At 40.4% G+C, this 19,088-nt stretch overlaps 1 protein-coding gene across 1 annotated transcript in view; it reads right to left on the bottom strand.

Moving 5' to 3' along the window:
- Positions 1 to 620: 620 nt before the first annotated feature.
- The window catches only part of SPARCL1 (SPARC like 1), a 56,404-nt gene continuing 37,936 nt past the window's right edge, over positions 621 to 19,088 (bottom strand). Inside the window, exons 5-11 of the mRNA XM_033214133.1 lie at positions 18,631 to 18,703; positions 17,769 to 17,887; positions 16,984 to 17,104; positions 8,852 to 8,988; positions 7,319 to 7,467; positions 6,385 to 6,533; positions 621 to 1,087 (exon numbers count right to left, since the gene is read on the bottom strand). Coding sequence (XP_033070024.1) covers positions 1,059 to 1,087; positions 6,385 to 6,533; positions 7,319 to 7,467; positions 8,852 to 8,988; positions 16,984 to 17,104; positions 17,769 to 17,887; positions 18,631 to 18,703 — 777 coding nt within the window. The 3' untranslated portion in view covers positions 621 to 1,058. The remainder of the gene's footprint in view (positions 1,088 to 6,384; positions 6,534 to 7,318; positions 7,468 to 8,851; positions 8,989 to 16,983; positions 17,105 to 17,768; positions 17,888 to 18,630; positions 18,704 to 19,088) is intronic.

The following is a 19,088-nucleotide window of genomic DNA, read 5'->3' as shown; positions in this document are numbered from 1 at the left end:
GCTTGTTCTTTTTTTTTTTTTTTGAGACGGAGTCTCGCTCTGTCGCCCAGGCTGGAGTGCAGTGGCCAGATCTCAGCTCACTGCAAGCTCCGCCTCCCGGGTTTACGCCATTCTCTCGCCTCAGCCTCCCGAGTAGCTGGGACTACAGGCGCCCGCCATCTCACCCGGCTAATTTTTTGTATTTTTTTTTAGTAGAGACGGGGTTTCACAGTGTTAGCCAGGATGGTCTCCATCTCCTGACCTCGTGATCCGCCCGTCTCGGCCTCCCAAAGTGCTGGGATTACAGGCTTGAGCCACCGCGCCCAGCCAGCTTGTTCTACATTTTAAATCAAATTTGGTAAAAAAGCACTTGAATTTATTTTTATTCTGTTTAAACTTACATAATGATGAAGGACATTAATGAGCAGCTCTTACCACTGAGTATTGTTTCCTGTAAGAGGTGTCTCACACTTTTTCCTCAACCACACACACACGCGCACACACACACACGCACATATACACACACTTAAAGTAGTAGGGTTTAGGAAGCACAATTATAATTTGACATGAAGTGTGAGTCTTGGGTTGATCTTTCACATTTGATTGTCTAAATTATAACTGGAAATACACTTGACTAAGCATTTGGATTTTTATGGACTGTTTATTAGGGTATTAAGATATTGAAAATAATACACGTAAACCACAAGAGTAGCATTCCATTTTCTTGAAGTGCATATGATATTATGAACAATACAAATGCATTATTTTTATCGTTAATAGTTTTATCATTAATTATCTCATAAGTCGATGCAGAGAGTGAAATTACTATGAATTAAACTTCTGTTCACAATGTACAGTATTTTGCATATATTGACTTTACTTAATTTTGCATTTTTGTTTCCAAAGTTAATGTTAAATACCTGGTGCATAAGTTGTTATCAAGCAATTACTCTCATTGTCTTGTCATCCATGCAAACATTTTGCTAAATATAAATCTACAAGTATTACAGCTGCATATATTTCTGAAGTGGTTAGAACAGAGGAGGATGCTGGAAAGTTGAGTTCTTTAAAATCTTCATTCAAAACAAGAGATTTTCATCTATGTCTTCTGTAAAAAACAAGAAGCAAAATAACACTTTTAGAAAGTAGCCAGAGTAGTAGCACAAATAATATTAGAGCTAGGGGATTAGAGAAACCATCTAATAAGGCAGTATAATGGTGATCCTCAACTCTGGTGGGACATCAACATCACTTGTGAACTTTTAAAAATATATATTTTTAGGCCTCACTTCTGGACTCTAGAATCCGAATCCCTAGGGGTGGACTAATGGCATGTAGACATTTAGAAAACTCTGCAGGTAATTCGGCTGCAGGGTTGAGAACCACTGATAAAGGAAGAGCAGGTTAAGGGGAGGTCCAGCCAAGAAGTGCCAAGCATACTAATCTAGAAGGTGAGCTGAAATATAATGGAAATAAATAGAAATGTAGTGCTAGGTAAATCCAGCTTTTAAGTGAGTAGCTTGTCAAAGAAATTGTTGCCATACTTGTGGAAGAAGACAGCATCCTCTAACAGATATAAGATCACTCCTTACCAACATGGCCCTCCCTAGCAAACTATTATACTACTCTGTGTGGGCACTAGGTAATTTTCCTGCTAATAATCTTTATCTGGCCCAGAGAGTGGGAAAGATTATGGACTTTGATCTATTTTTTTTGAGTACTGGCTTCATATGTAAAATGGAGATAATAGCTTCATTACTTACACATTTACTTATATTTGCACCCATAGCCTTTGTCTTCTTTCTGTTGCTCAGATAAGAGATTGTCCTTTTTCTTGACGTTAAGGCTAATTCCTCTACCTATGCTCAAGATCTCTTCTGACCTTCACAAGATTCTCCTTTTACTTTCCTCTTTTTTTCTTACATCCTTCTTCCACCTTTCCTTTTTTTTACTAGATCCTCCCATTAGCATTTAAATATGTTTTATATTTAGCCTCTAGAACAGTGCCTGCATTTATGTAGACCATCTGTAAAGATTTCTTGAGCAAATGAATGAATAAATGAAAGGAGTGCTCAAATCTCTTTTATTCTAAAAAATGCTCCCCTTACTCTGTATCTTTTCTAGGTCTTTGCTGCACTCAAACATTCACTCCTTACCCTTTCTCATCTCCCTTTTCTTCTGAACCTATAGAATGTGACTTCCATCTCTCCCATTCCACCAAAACTACTGTAACCAAGGCCACCCAGGATATCTTTATTTCTTTCATCTTCTTTGACATCTCAGTCGCCTTTGGCACTGCCAATCTCTTCCTCCTCTTTGAAACACCTCCTTTGCATGGCACTATCCTGGTTTTCTTCCTTCATTTCAGGAGAAACTTCAATGTCCTGACTGAATTCTTGCTTCCTCCCCATCCATCATCTAGATGTTGTTTCTCAGCATGGTGTTCAATCCTAGACCCCTTTTCATGTAAGTCAATGCGTTTTCCTTGGGAGAATTAATTCCCTTCCCTGGTGTCAATTATTCTCTGTATGCTTATAATCCTCAAATATGCATTTCAGTTCCAAAACCCTGTCTTGATATATAAGCAGCCAACAAATATATATAAAGTTCCACATTACTAATAATCAGGAAAATTTAAATCAAAACCATCTCACAATGAGATGCCAGTTCATAGCAGTCAGAATGGCTATAATTAAAAAGTCTAAAAACAACATGCTGGTGAAGCTGCAGAGAAAAAGGAATGCTTAGACACTGGTAATGTAAATTAGTTGAGCCACTGTGGAAAGCCGTTTGGAGATTTCTCAAAGAACTTAAAACAGAACTGCTATTCAACCCAGCAATCCCATTACTGGGTATATTTATAAAAAAATCATTTTACTAAAAAGACACATGAACTCACATGCTCATTGCAGCACTATTCACAATAGCAAAGATATAAAATCAATGTAGGTGCCCATCAGTGTTGGGCATGGTAGGGATAATGGTAGTTTTGATGGAGTGGTAGCGATAATGGCCAAACCATAATTACTTTTGCATGAAACTAACACTTAAGAGACAACCTAATACTTTAGGATTCAAAGTATTTAAAATGGAATTGGTCATTTACTCCAAATCCACTTCTGTTCTCGTGTTTTCTCAGTGGAAGGTGCCTCTATTTACCTCTATTTATTCTGCCTGCTCTAAGTCAGGGACCTAGGCATTGTACTTCTCTTTTCAGTCTCTCACCTCTCTGCTCTCTGCTCCCCCATGTTTCCTATCAAATATTGTCTTATTTCCACATGATATACATTTCAGTATGCTTACATTTTAAAATATATCTTGAATATGTTTACTTCTCTCTCTTTTTTTTTTTTTTCCTTTTGATCACTCCCCTAGTTCAAGTTCTCATCAGCTCTTGCCTGGGTTTACCGCAATATTCTCTCAACAGTTCTTTGGCCCTGCCACAATGTAACCAGGGGAATCCTTCTTAAATACAAACCCAGGGAAATCACTGACTTGTTTGAAACACTTTGGTGATTCCCCAGTACTCTTAGGATAATGTCTTTAAATGGCTTTGGGGAACTTGCATTCATCTGAGTTGTTTACCCTGTTAGTCTCACTTGGAAGATTTTCTGACGATTAGCATGGATATGTGTCAATGCATGGTATGCATGTGCGCAAAATAAATGAGGACTCCTGCACCTGTTATTTGAACCCCATTTTTACAGATAAGGAAAATGAGACTCACTGAGGATAAGCGACATGCCCTAATTCACATAGCTAGTTAATAACAGCTATGTGAGGAATATATGGGCACATCTATCATAGGCAGTTAAAATTCAGGAAAACATTGGCTAAGCTCTATCTTCTCCTTCTGTGGATTTCTCAGCCTTGAAGGAAAGAAGGGTATACTTAAAAATAAATTTTTTTCCTTTAGCTACATTCCAAAGCAATAACTTGTTTACGTGTTCTGACTGAATATTTAATAACTGCTTTATTGGTTTATTATGTGATAATTTTTTCCTTTCTTCAAAATAAGGCAATGATAGCCAAACCACAGTGCACAAACAAGATCATTAACAGCTTTGTAAATGACTGGACTTTAAGTCCTTCCTGCTCCTCCCAGACAACCGCCCAGCGGAGCCTGGATGAGCTTACACACTGAAGAGCTGCCAGAAGCTTTGCAAAAGGAAGAATGAGATGCAACTGGTTTTCTTAAGTAAAATGGCCTCTGTTTAAATTTGCCTTTTTATCAGTCATTTAAAATCACATGTCATATAAACAGGCATCCATAAATACATCCTATTCCAGCTACGTTTTCCCCTCTAGATAATGGTGGGTCAGGGCAGGACAGAGGGATATATCTGAATTTTTATAAGTACTCTGCATGTATCATAGATGTTAGAAAGACAGTTGACACCCAATCCCGTGTGGTCTCCTTCTCCTCCTCCTGCTGTAGTAGGATTGGTCAGTGTGACCCAATACAATGAGGCAGAAGTCATGATATATAACTTCTGAGGTTAGGTTACAAAAGACATTGGGGCCTCAGTCTTGGCTTTCTCTTTCTGCCTGGTCACTCACTCTGGAGGAAACCAGATACCATGCTGTGGGCAGCCCTGTGGACGAAAGGCCTACATGATGGGATACTGAAGGCTCCTGCAAAAAGCCATGGGAGTGAGCTTAGAAGTAGACCCTTAGCCACAGTCAAGCCATCAGATAACTGCCGCACTGCATGACCCCTTGACCACAACCTAATGAGAGATCCTAATGCAGAGCCATCCAGGTTAGTTACTGTGAGATTCTCGACCCTTGGAAACCGTGAGAAAGAATTTAACCTGTTAAGTTGTGAGGTGATTCACTATGCAGCATAGACAACTAATACACAGAACTAGGTACTTACAAAAATATACATCCTTTCACAGAAAGTTTATTTCACAGAATGATATTATTGCAAGGAGAAGGACTGACCCTCTCTGCTTACCTATTTATTAATAAGTAAATCCTCATACTTTCACCTCTTCCTCTCTAATTTCAAGGCATTCTACATATATATGGGGAATATTTTAAAAATGAAGTTTGCACAAGTTATTTCTTTTTGGGAACTTCCAATGTTTGATGAACTGATTTTCTTTATCAGTCTAGCTGCATGTTTATCCCGATGGTATATTGTAAACACAAATGAAATCTCTGTTTCAGAGATTTGATGTTCACTGTTAATTTACGTTCTGTGAATGGTATTTTCCTTATTTATTTATTTTAACTGACAAATAAAGATGGTATGTATTTATCATGTAAAACATGACCTTTTAAAATATATATACATTGTGGAATGGCTAAATTGATCTGATTAGCGAATGCATTACCTCACATACTATCGTTTTTGTGTGTGTGTAGTGAGAATTGCAAGTAGATTTGAATGCTCACTGTTTGAACATCTTTCTTTTTTTTGAGACCGTGTCTCACTCTGTCTGTCACCCAGGCTGGAGTGCAGTGGCGCGATCTTGGCTCACTGCAACCTCTGTCTCCCAGGTTCAAACAATTCTCCTGCCTCAGCCTCCCGAGTAGCTGGGATTACAGGCGCGTGCCACCAAGCCCACCTACGTTTTGTATTTTTGGTAGAAGCAGAGTTTCACCATGTTGGCCATGCTCGTCTCTAACTCCTGACCTCAGGTGATCCACCGACCTCGGCCTCCCAAAGTGCTGGGATTACAGGCATGAGCCACCGTGCCCAGACTTTCATATCTTAATTATTGAAAACATACCTGCTCATAAAAGTCAAGTCTAACTTAAGGAAAGAAAAGGAAACATATTAAGACATAACCCAGCAAAAAAGTGTCTACATTTAATATCCTCCACTGCAGGAGTGAAGAAAGAATGCTCTGATCTACCCTCCCACAGTTCCCATTCATTGAAGATGAAGTCATGGGTGAGTTTTGGGTTAAAGGATTATCCCAGCACTACTTGTGATGTAAAATCCAGTCTTCAGTGTGTTGGTAATGGATTCTGAGATGTTCTGACATTTCCCATTGTCAGAAAAGGGCTTGCTTATTTATTCTTTACGTGTAATTTTGAAAAGTTGGGCCCAAGGCCCAGGTTAAGGTAGGATATTAAATAAGGAAGGACACAAAGCCTGCTGAGATTTGACCCAACTCTGGATTCACGTGTCTTTTTAGGCTTAGCTGACTGTTGAGACCTCAATCCATGTTCACCCTTGCTACTCTTTGAAAACAGTGCCATAAAGGTAGTAAGAAGTGACTTTGTAATGACAGCACATGCACCAAGGGAGTCCTATCTGGGAAGCTGCTACCTTTTTGTTTCTAGCTTCCAATTTGAACATGTGGCAGGACCTCTCTATGAAGCATGCGGGGGCTTAGGGCTTGTCTGGGGAAGAAGACATCCCTCGTCTTTGGCTGGTGATGAATTTACCTTCTTTAATTCCAAAGCAGTGGCCCCACTCCTTCAGGGTGATATGTTTATCCTTGTTGGGGTCACACTCCTCAAAGAAACGGGTTATGCAGTGTTCCATGGGCACCAGAGATGCTCGCAGAGGAGCAAGTTCGGAATGTGTCAGGACTCTGCAATGAAATACATGGCATCCTATTAACTAAATAGCTTGTGCATGAAGATTTAACTCTTAGGCTCACCAAGGACATTTTTCTCCCATAAGGTTGCTGTATATGTGAACTAAATAGAATACTGATAAAAAACTGCTAATGAAATGAAATAAACGATTTGTGGGTAAGGTTGACTGCTTTTGGGATGTCGATTCACGAGGTTTCTGTCTTCACAGGAACTGTCCTTTTCCCACCCTAAATCTACAAGGGTGTACCCAGCAATCATGTTGGTACAACCTGGTTCTCATCCACTGACCATACCTGATTGTTTTAGATGTAGTCACTTGACCCACATTGGGCCAGTCTTGGGAATTTAGGATCAAGAATGAGAAAGTTGGAGGAGTCTCTGTGGGAAGCTGGACCTTAACATGTAAACTTAGGAGCTGTGGTGTAGCCATATTCTGCTATCTTCGCGGCAGCTTTTTTTTTTTTTTAAGGAATATTACATAGCTTTGATAATTGTGATAAGGGGACTTCAAAACGTTCACTGACAAATGGAATTAAAAGATAAAATTATAAAACATAAACTTTATCAACATAAGCTCTATCAAGTTCCAGACTTTTTTTTATTATTATACTTTAAGTTCTAGGGTACATCACACACAGCAGCTTTGTGTTTAGACTCCTAACCAGGCATTACAGTATTCTAAAATGGAACTGGGAAATGTCCTAAATCTGTTTAGATTTTCCTTCTGCATAGATACGTAGATATTTCATCAGAGAGATAAATCTAGAAATGTTCTTACCTATCCATAGGGTGTTGGTCAAGTTCACTAAACTGCCAGTGCACAGGATACACATACATGTGGTAGTTTTTCTTAAAGTCCCTTAAGAGAAGGTCAATGGGATGGTCCCCAGCCAAGAGCCTCTTTTCATCCAGGTAAATTTTCTTGACCTGGGGTTAAGAAGGCGGAAGACTGTCAGAGAATCAGACAAATGTAATGGACTCGTCACTTGCTAAACTTTACTTGAAGAGTGACAGTAACACGATAGAGGAAAACAAGCTCAGGACATCATGTGCAACCAAATGAAATTCCTTCCAATCAATACTACAGGCCTTTCTCATGCCTACACAGAATAGCACCTGATGTAAGAAACCTCTGGTTTTTAGAAGAAATTTAAATCTTTTTTAAACTTTTAAATATTTTAAGTATATTTTGCCTCTTTCTTTTAACAAGTAATTAATGTTCACCGCTTTTTTTTTTTTTTTTTTTTAACTATGAGGTTTTAATGAAAAGGGCTGAATTGACTGAGGGAAAATTTTTGATTAGTTAGTGAAAAGTGCTGCTCCTTCCCCTGATGGCAGAGTCCATTCTTAGTCTTCTAGGTCATCCATCCAGTGCCCACTCAGTCTCGCTTTCACCCTGTGTGTTACTGCTTGGCCAGCCCCATTGAAATTTCCCTGTTTCAAAGCTAATATCCTCAAGGCTCTCTGTGACAATGTATTCAAGATGGAGGCTAGAAATTATTCTTGAGCAGTGCATGTGAAACTGTCAGCTTGTGATGTTGCCTCTTATTTCACTGAGTAACTGGAAGCAAACAGAACCTCCACCTGCTCCCAGAACCACAGCTTTCCTACCTGTGACCTTCCTGTGCTCCTAATCTAAGTCCAGCCCCTCTCATCCGGCTGGGACACGTATTGAAGAATGCCCTCTGGCAGTTGTGTGCATTCTCTGCTCCTCACTAATATTTCTTTCTTGACTGGGTTATTTCCAGAAGCATACAAACATCCTCTACCATCTCCCACTGCTAGGGGGGACTCTTGAACTCACTTTCCCCTTCAGCTGCCACCCCATTTCTCTTTATCTCTTTATAGCAAAACTCCTTGAAAGGATTGTCTATACTTGCTACATCCACATCCTTTCTCCTAGTCTCTGTTGAACTCTCTCCACTGGAGCTTCCCTCCTGAAACATGCTCCCAGCCCAGGAACAGCTCCTATCAAGGTCAACTATGACCTTGACATGCTAAATCTCTGGCCAATTCTCAGTCCTCAACTCACAACCTATAACCAGCGTCTGACACAGTTAATGCACACCCTCCTTCCTGTTTTATTTATTTTCGCACCATGTTTAATCCCAACTGACATACTTATACATATATTTGCTGATTTGGTTATATTTGCTTAAATGCTCATTTTACTACATACAATTGCATATATGCACATATGTATATACATATGCGTATATAAACATATGCATATATGCATATACATGGATATATACAAATTATATATATATAAATATGTATAATTGAAGAAGCTAATCTGTGGATAACTTACTTTACTTCTCTGCTTCTCATTTAGATAGCCAGCGTGTTCAGAGTTGGCTTCATAAAGCTGCATGAGGATATTCTTGAGCCAGTCTCTCATCCGTAGAGGAAACTGAGTCACTTCAAAGTCCGTACAAGTAGGAATAGCTGTTACAAGCAGAAAATGTACTGTAATCTTTGGGCTTATTCGTGTACTATGGCAAGTCCTCATAATAGGAAGCTTAACAACTTCTGGCAACTGACAGAGCCTTCTCAGGGCCCCATTATTATGACAGTGGTCCTTAGCCCTGGCAGCAGCACAACAGAATTGCCTGGGGTTTTAAAAAACATACCAAATGCCAGCTTCCAATCAAGTAAATTCTGATGTGACTGGTCTGGTGTGAAGTTTGGGCATCAGGATGTTTTAAAACTCCAAATTCTATTTGGATGTGCAGCTAGGCCCCAGAATCACTGCTGTAGAATCAGAGTTGAAATTTGTAGGTGGAGGGCACAAGTGCTATTGAATAGAGGAAAAGGTAGATATTAGCTGATACTATGGTAAGAAATAATGCTAAATCTCAGTGACTTAAAGAAACAAAAGTCAATTTTGCAATACTGCTACAAGTCCAATACAAGTTGGCAGGAGGGCTCTCTGCTCATTGCAGTCTCCCCAGAGCTCAGGATGACTGCCATTTTTTAAAAAAAATTATACTTTAAGTTATGAGATACATGTGCAGAACGTGCAGGTTTGTTACGTAAGTATACACGTGCCATGGTGGTTTGCTGCACCTGTCAACCCATCATCTACATTAGATATTTCTCCTAATGCTATCCCTCCCCTAGTCCCCCAGCCCCTGACAGGCCCTGGTGTATGATGTTCCCCTCCTTGTGTCCATGTGTTCTCATGGTTCAGCTCCTACTTATGAGTGAGAACATGTGGTGTTTGGTTTTCTGTTCCTGTGTTAGTTTGCCGAGAATGATGGTTTCCAGCTTCATGCATGTCCCTGCAAAGGACATGAACTCATCCTTTTTTTATGGCTGCATAGTATTCCATGGTGTATATGTGTCACATTTTCTTTATCCAGTCTATCATTGATGGGCATTTGGGTTGGTTTCAAGTCTTTGCTATTGTGAAGAGTGCTGTAATAAATATGTGTGAATGCGTCTTTATAGTAGAACAATTTATAATCCTTTGGGTATGTACCCAGTAATGGGATTGCTGTATCAAATGGTATTTCTAGTTCTAGATCCTTGAGGAATTGCCACACTGTCTTCCACAATGGTTGAACTACTTTACTCCCACCAACAGTATAAAAGTGTTCCTATTTCTCCACATTCTCTCCAGTATCTGTTGTTTCCTGACTTTTTAATGATTGCCATTGTAACTGGCATGAGATGGTATCTCATTGTGGTTTCGATTTGCATTTCTGTAATGACCACTGATTTTGAACTTTTTTTCATATGTTTGTTGGCCACATAAATGTCTTCTTTTGAGAAGTGTCTGTTCATATCCTTCACCCACTTTTTGATGTGGTTGTTTTTTTCTTGTAAATTTGTATTAGTTCCTTGTAGATTCTGGATATAAGCCCTTAATTAGATGGAAGATTGCAAAAATTTTCTCCCATTCTGTAGGTTGCCTGTTTACTCTGATGATAGTTTCTTTCACTGTGCAGAAGCTCTTTAGTTTAGTTAGATCCCATTAGTCAATTTTGGCTTTTGTTGTCATTGCTTTTGGTATTTTAGTCATGAAGTCTTTGCCCACGCCTATGTCCTGAATGGTATTGCCTAAGTTTTCTTCTAGGGTTTTTATGGTTTTAGGTCTTATGTTTAAGTCTTTAATCCATCTTGAGTTAATTTTTGTATGAAGTGTATAGAAGGGGCCCAGTTTCAGTTTTCTACATATGGCTAGCCAGTTTTCCCAACACCATTTATTAAATAGGGAATCCTTTCCCCATTGCTTGTTTTTGTCAGGTTTGTCAAATATCAGATGTTTGTAGATGTGTGGTGGTATTTTTCAGGCCTGTGTTCTGTTCCATTGGTCTATATATCTGTTTTGATACCAGTACCATGCTGTTTTGGTTACTGTAGCCTTGTAGTATAGTTTTAAGTTATGTAGCGTGATGCCTCCAGCTTTGTTCTTTTTGCTTAGGATTGTCTTGGATATATGGGCTCTTTTTTGGTTCCATATGAACTTTAAAGTAGTTTTTTCTAATTCTGTGAAGAAAGTCAGTGATAGCTTGATGGGGATAGGATTGAATCTATAAATTACTTTGGTCAGTAGAACCATTTTCACGATATTGATTCTTCCTATCCGTGCTCATGGATATTTTTCCATTTGTTTGTGTCCTTATCTCCTTCAGCAGTGCTTTGTAGTTCTCCTTGAAGAGGTCCTTCACATCCATTGTAAGTTGTATCCCTAGGTATTTTATTCTCTTTGTAGCGATTGTGAATGGGCATTCACTTATGATTTGGCTCTCTGCTTGTCTATTACTGGTATATAGGAATGCTTGTGATTTTTGCACATTGATTTTGTATCCTGAGACTTTGCTGAAGTTGCTTATCAGCTTGAGGAGATTTTGGCCTGAGACGATGGGGTTTTCTAAATATACAATTATGTCATCTGCAAACAGAGACAATTCGACTTCCTCTCTTCCTATTTGAATACCCTTGATTTCTTTCTCTTGCCTCACTGCCCTGGCCAAAACTTCCAATACTATGTTGAATAGGAGTGGTAAGAGAGGGCATTCTTGTCTTGTGCTGGTTTTTAAAGGGAATGCTTCCAGCTTCTGCCCATTCAGTATGATATTAGCTATGGGTTTGTCATAAATAGCTGTTATTATTTTGAGATATGTTCCATCAATACCTAGTTTATTGAGAGTTTTTAGCATGAAGGGGTGTTGAATTTTGTTGAAGTCCTTTTCTGCATCTATTGAGATAATTGTGTGGTTTTTGTTATTAGTTCTGTTTATGTGATGGATTACATTTATTGATTTGCATATGTTGAACCATCTTTGCATCCCAGGGATGAAGGTGACTTGATTGTGGTAGATAAGCTTTTTTATGTGCTCCTGGATTTGGTTTGTCAGTATTTTATTGAGGATTTTCGCATCGATGTTCATCAGGGATATTAGCCTGAAATTTTCTTTTTTCATTGTGTCACTGTCAGGTTTTGGTATCAGGATGATGCTGGCCTCATAAAATGAACTAGGGAGGACTCCCTGTCTTTCTTTCTTTTTTTTTTTTTTTTTTTTTTGAGACGGAGTCTCGCTCTGTAGCCCAGGCTGGAGTGCAGTGGCCGGATCTCAGCTCACTGCAAGCTCCGCCTCCCGGGTTTACGCCATTCTCCTGCCTTAGCCTCCCAAGTAGCTGGGACTACAGGGGCCCGCCAACTCGCCCGGCTAGTTTTTTGTATTTTTTCAGTAGAGACGGGGTTTCGCCGTGTTAGCTAGGTTGGTCTCGATCTCCTGACCTCGCGATCCACCCGTCTCGGCCTCCCAAAGTGCTGGGATTACAGGCTTGAGCCACCGCGCCCGGCCCCTGTCTTTCTATTGTTTGGAATAGTTTCAAAAGGAATGGTACCAGCTCCTCTTTGTACCTCTGGTAGAATTCAGCTGTGAATCTTTCTGGCCCTTGGCTTTTTTTGATTGGTAGACTATTAATTACTGCCTCAATTTCAGAACTTGTTATTGGTCTATTCAGGGATTCAACTTCTTCCTGGTTTAGTCTTGGGAAGGTATATGTGTCCAGGAATTTATCTGTTTCTTCTGGATTTTCTAGTTTATTTGTGTAGAGGTGTTTATAGTATTTTCTGATGGTAGTTTGTATTTCTGTGGGATCAGTGGTGATATCCCCTTTATCATTTTTTATTGTATCTATTTGATTCTTCTCTCTTTTCTTCTGTATTAGTCTGGCTAGCAGTCTATCCATTTTGTTAATCTTTTCAAAAAACCAGCTCCTATATTCATTGATTTTTTGAAGGGTTTTTCGTGTCTCTATCTCCTTCAGTTATGCTCTGATCTTAGTTATTTCTTGTCTTCTGCTAGCTTTTGAATTTGTTTGCTTTTGCTTCTCTAGTTGTTTCAATTGTGATGCTAGGGTGTCAATTTTAGATCTTTCCTGCTTTCTCCTATGGGCATTTAGTGGTATAAATTTCCCTCTAAATGCTGCTTTAGCTGTGTCCCAGAGATTCTGGCACATTGTGTCTTCATTCTCATTGGTTTCAAGGAACTTCCTTATTTCTGCCTTAATTTGGTTATTTACCCAGTAGTCCATTCAGGAGCAGGTTGTTCAGTTAACATGTAGTTGTGCGGTTTTGAGTGAGTTTCTTAATCCTGAGTTCTAATTTGATTGCACTGTGGTCTGAGAGACTGTTATGATTTCCATTCTTTTGCATTTGCTGAGGAGTTTTTACTTTCAATTATTTGGTCAATTTTAGAATAAGTGCAATGTGGTGCTGAGAAGAATGTATATTCTATTGATTTGGGGTGGAGAGTTCTGTACATGTCTATTAGGTCCACTTAGTCCAGAGCTGAGTTCAAGTCCTGAATATACTTGTTAATTTCTGTCTTGTTGATCTGTCTAATATTTTGCAGTGGAGTATTAAAGTCTCCCACTATTATTGTGTGGGAGTCTAAGGTCTCTAAGAACTTGCTTTGTGTATCTGGGTGCTCCTATATTGGGTGCATATATATTTAGGATAGTTAGCTCTTCTTGTTGCATTGATCCCTTTACCATTATGTAATGCCCTTCTTTGTCTTTTTTGGTCTTTGTTGGTTTAAAGCCTGTTTTATCAGAAGCTAGGATTGCAACTCCTGCTTTTTTTTTTGCTTTCCAATTCTTGGTAAATAGTCCTCCATCCTTTTACTTTGAGCCAATGTGTGTCTTTGCACATGAGCTGGGGCTCCTTAATACAGCACTTTTGACTCTATCCAATTTGCCAGTCTGTGTCTTTTAATTGGGGCATTTAGCATGTTTACATTTAAAATTAATATTGTTATGTGTGAATTTGATCCTGTCATTATGATGCTAGCTGGTTATTTTGCCTGTTAGTTGATGCAGTTTCTTCATCGTGTCAATGGTCTTTACAATTTGGTATGTTTTTGCAGTGGCTGGTACTGGTTTTCCCTCTTTATATTCAGTGGTTCCTTCAGGATCTGTTGTAAAGCAGGCCTGGTGGTGAAAAAATCTCTCAGCATTTGCTTATCTGTAAAGGATTTTATTTCTCCTTCACTTATGAAGTTTAGTTTGACTGGTTATGAAATTCTAGGTTGAAAATTTTTTAAGCATGTTGAATATTGGCCCCCACTCTCTTCTTGCTTGTAGGGTTTCTGCAGAGAGTTCCACTGTTAGTCTGATGGGCTTCCCTTTGTGGGTATTCTGACCTTTCTGTCTAGCTGCCCTTAACATTTTTTCCTTCATTTCAACCTTGGTGAATCTGACGATTATGTGTCTTGGAGTTGCTCTTCTTGAGGTGCTTATCTTTGTGGTGTTCTCTGTATTTCCTGAATTTCAATGTTGGTCTGTCTTGCTAGGTTGGGGAAGTTCTCCTGGATAATATCCTGAAGAGGGTTTTCCAACTTGGTTCCATTCTTCTCATTACTTTCAGGTACACCAATCAAATGTAGGTTTGGTCTTTTCACATAGTACCATAGTTCTTGGAGGCTTTGTTCGTTCCTTTTCATTCTTTTTTCTCTAATCTTGTCTTCATGCTTTATTTCATTAAGTTGATCTTCAATTTCTGATATCCTTTCTTCTGCTTAATTGATTTGGCTATTGATACTTGTGTATGCTTCATAAAGTTCTCGTGCTGTATTTTCCAGCTCCATCAGGTCATTTATGTTATTCTCTAAACTAGTTATTCTGGTTAGCAATTCCTCTAAACTTTTTTCAAGGTTCTTAACTTCCTTGCATTGGTTTATAACATGCTCCTTTAGCTCAGAGGAGTTTGTAATTACCCACTTTCTGAAGTCTACTTCTGTCAATTCCTCAAACTAATTCTCCATCCACTTTTGTTCCCATGCTGGCAAGGAGTTGCGATCCTTTGGAGGAGAAGAGGTATTTCCATTTTTGGAATTTGCAGGCTTTTTGTGCTGGTTTTTCCTCATCTTCGTGGATTTTCTGCCTTTGTTCTTTGATGTTAGTGACCTTCAGATGGGGTATTTGTGTAGATATCTTTTTTGTTGAGGTTGATGCTGCTCTTTTCTGTTCATTAGTTTTCCTTCTAACAGTCCCCTCTGCTGCAGGTCTGCTGGAGTTCACTTGAGGTCCATTCTAGACCTTGTTTGCCTGGATATCACCAGCAGAGGCTGCAGAACAGCGAACATTGCTGCCTGTTCCTTCCTCTGGAAGTTTCGTCCCAGAGGGGTACCCGCCAGATGCCAGCTGGAGTGCTCCTGTATGAGATGTCTGCTGACCCCTGCTTGGAGGTTTCTCCCAGTCAGGAGGCACGGTGGTCAGGGACCCACCTAAGGAGGCAGTCTGTCCCTTAGCAAAGCTCAAGTGCTGCGCTGGGAGATCTGCTGCTCTCTTCAGAGTGGGCAGGCAGGAACATTTAAGTGTGCTGAAGCTGCGCCCACAGCCACCCCTTCCCCCAGGCGCTCTGTCCCAAGGAGATGGGAACTTTATCCATAAGCCCCTGACTGGGGCTGTTGCCTTACTTTCAGAGATGCCCTTCCCAGAAAGGAAGAATCTAGAGAGGCAGTCTAGCTACAGTGGCTTTACGGTGCTGCGGTGGGCTCCACCCAGTCCGAACTTCCTAGCGGCTTTGTTTACACTGTGAGGGGAAAACCGCCAACTCAAGCCTCAGTAATGGCAGATGCCCCTCCCCCAACCAAACTCAAGCATCTCAGGTCTATTTCAGACTGCTGTGCTGGCAGCGAGAATTTCAAGCCAGTGGATCTTAGCTTGCTAGGCTCCATGGGCGTAGGATCCATGGAGCTAGACCATTTGGCTCCCTGGCTTCAGTCACATTTCCAGGGAAGTAAACAGTTCTGTCTTGGCATTCCAGGTGCCACTGGGGTATGAGAAAAAAAAAAACTCCTGCAGCTAGCTCGGTGTCTGCCCAAACGGTGGCCCAGTGTTGTGTTTGAAACCCAGCGTCCTGGTGGTGTTGGCACCGTAGGGAATCTCCTGGTCTGTAGATTGCGAAGACTGTGGGAAAAGCATAGTATCTGGGCCAGAATGCACCGTCCTTTGCAGCACAGTCCCTCACAGCGTCCCTTGGCTAGGGGAGGGAGTTCCCCGACCCCTTGCACTTCCTGGGTGAGGCAACACCCCACCCTGCTTTGGCTCCCCCTCCATGAGCTGCACCCACTGTCTAACCAGTCCCAATGAGCCGAGTACCTCAGTTGGAAATGCAGAAATCACCCTCCCGTGTTGATCTCACTGGAAGCTGCAGACCAGAGCAGTCCCTGTTTGGCCATCTTGTTAGCCACCAATGACGTTGCCATTTTTTGAGGCCACTATCTCAAAGAGAGTTTGTTGTGGCAAAGGAGCAGAGGATGGAGAGCCATACCCCAGCTCCTCAATGCTTCTGCCCAGAACTCACACAGATGATTTTTTTTTCACATTTCGTTGGACAAAGCAAGATATATGGTCATACCTAATGTCCAGGAGGCTGACATATTTCATCCTCTCCTGTGTCTGGAAGGGGAGGAGACCCAGAAATAATAGTGAGCATTGCTAATGTGGAGAATCACTTAGTGGTAAGGGGAGCCAAACACAATTGAGAGCATCCTGGGGAAGGAAGACAGCCTTAACAAACTTTTGGAAGAATGTGTTGTCGGAAAACTTCTTGGCAAAGGCTTAACTTAAATTGGGAAGAGGGCAAATAATGTAGCAAAATTCCAGTGATTCAACTCTATGATTAAGTGGATAACATTATCATAGTGGTTCTGAGTCCTGGCTGCACATTAGAATTGTCTAGGTTACTTTAAAAACAAATAATAATAAAAAAAAGTCAGGGTTCCAACCTAGTTCAGTTAAATCAGAATCTCCTATGGTTAAGGCCAGAGAGTTCTTATTTTTTAAGTTTCTCCAGTTGATGATTTTTGTGTTCAGAACTACATTAGCTTTTCCCTGTTTGCATATAGATAATTCAGGCATGTCCAGATTCACCCCAAACCCTCTCAGAGATCATGGTTGACAGAAGGGACATAATCTTACATTTGCAGGCTCCAAAATAATCCAGCTGGAGTTGATGCCCCTTTTTGGTCCCCTCCAGTCTGCATTTAGTAGCGAATAGATGACAGGAACTGGCATAGGTCTGATTGTCAGTGCCACAAACCTATGGAAGATAAGCAGGAGTAAAAGCTGATAGAGCCAAATACTCACTGGAAGACACTCTGCTCCTTAGAGCTCATATGCTGATAACAGTGCTGTGTCAAAGATGTGGTCAGGTAGGTGAGACTATTTATTTATTTATTTATTTTTGGGAGTCTTGCTCTGTCACCCAGGCTGGAGTGCAGTGGCTGGATCTCAGCTCACTGCAAGCTCTGCCTCCCGGGTTCACGCCATTCTCCTGCCTCAGCCTCCTGAGTAGCTGGGACTACAGGCGCCTGCCACCACACTGGGCTAATTTTTTTTGTATTTTTTAGTAGAGACGGGGTTTCACCGTGTTAGCCAGGATGGTCTCGATCTCCTGACCTCATGATCCGCCCATCTCGGCCTCCCAAAGTGCTGGGATTACAGGCTTGAGCCACCGTGCCCGGCCAGGTGAGACTATTAAAACCATAATTGTTCCATTTGGCATCAAAAAAATCAACTAAACTGTACCAATGGTGATGACAATTTAGCTCTAGGTAAGCTCAGTAGAATGAAAACTGCAGATGTTCCAAATATTAGATGATAACCTATGTACCTTTTTTAAGCAAATATTTCAATTGCAAATGTTTTCATTTCAGTCACTAACCGTTTGGAGCCACTTAAAGACTATTTTGCAGAATACTTACTTGGTCAAGGAGTTTTGTTGGAGGACAAGTCACTGGATCCTGGCAGACACAGTGAGGTTTTCCCTGTTGGTCTACCTTACAGATGTGGCCTCTTTTACACTGGAAGCTCATGCAAGAATCTAACAGAAAAGATTAGACAGGAAACATGGACAAAGTTAAATTGAGTATGTAAATACAAATTTACTCAACTAGTTTCATTTTCACTAATGAGGGGGAAATTTTGAAGTCCTTGAAATTTGCAAATTTGGAAGTGGGAAGACATTGGAATCCTCTTTAATTGATGTATTAATTTCCAGATGGAACCTTCTATTTTACATGATAATTTTATAGACTATTTTAGATGATAATCTAGATTTCCTTTTGTAGCTGTTTGGATTGGAGATGTGCAAAGAACAGACAGCTCCTCTATGCCTGAGATGGTCATAGTCTGAAGTTCTTAGTGCAATGTTGTGCAAACTGGTCAGAAGTGAAATAAGGCTGAAATTCAAAATGTTTGTGATAGGGGGAGGAATTAGGTCCTTTATCATGTATGGGATATAAATTCACAAGCAAGTTACAGATTTGAGAATAAATAAGGTAGAATTAATTCTTTTCAGAAGCAAAAGGATTTAAGGAAGAAGAACTCTAGCCTTTTCACTAATATCTAAACAGGGCTTCCAGTTTGTAAACACATTTACCCATAGTTGTATATCAAGTATGTACAAGAAAATGTCAACGATTTATGGGAGCATTTCCTTGCAGAGGGTTGGTGAGAGAAAAAATTCTGTGCAGTAGTCACAAAGGATGGAGGGACAAGCCCAAAGTGGCAGATTCCATTTCTTCCTTGATATAGTCACAAACAGCTTGCTTTGTGCATACTCACCCACACCATGCACCCTCTTGTTGCCTTCACTTGACGTTTCCTCATCATTTGATGAGTTCTCTGCTTTCTTGGCCTTTAGAATAACAAGAGCAAAAGTTAAAATCTACTAAGAGGAGAGCCATTACTTAATTTATATTCCCACTGTGCATACTTTCACAGAGTATTTTTCATGCTCAAGTCATTTCAAATCTCAGAAAGGGAAACCAGGTTGGGTGCGGTGGCTCATGTGTGTAATCCCAGCACTTTGGGAGGCCAGAGTGGAAGGATCACTTCAAGCCCAGGAGTTTAAGATTAGCCTGGGCAACATAGGGAAACTCCATCTCTACCAAAAAAAAAAAAAAGAAAAAAAACCCAGCTGGGCGTGATGGTGTGTGCCTGTGGTCCCAGTTACTCAGGAGGCTAAGGTGGGAGGACTACTAGAGCCCAGGAGATTGAGGCTGCAGGAAGCTGTGATTGCA

The sequence above is a fragment of the Trachypithecus francoisi genome, unplaced genomic scaffold (genome assembly GCF_009764315.1).
Source record: "Trachypithecus francoisi isolate TF-2019V2 unplaced genomic scaffold, Tfra_2.0 Lachesis_group1, whole genome shotgun sequence".
NCBI lineage: Eukaryota > Metazoa > Chordata > Mammalia > Primates > Cercopithecidae > Trachypithecus > Trachypithecus francoisi.
Note: the sequence above shows the minus strand (reverse complement) of the source record. Positions and strands in the feature narration are given on the sequence as shown.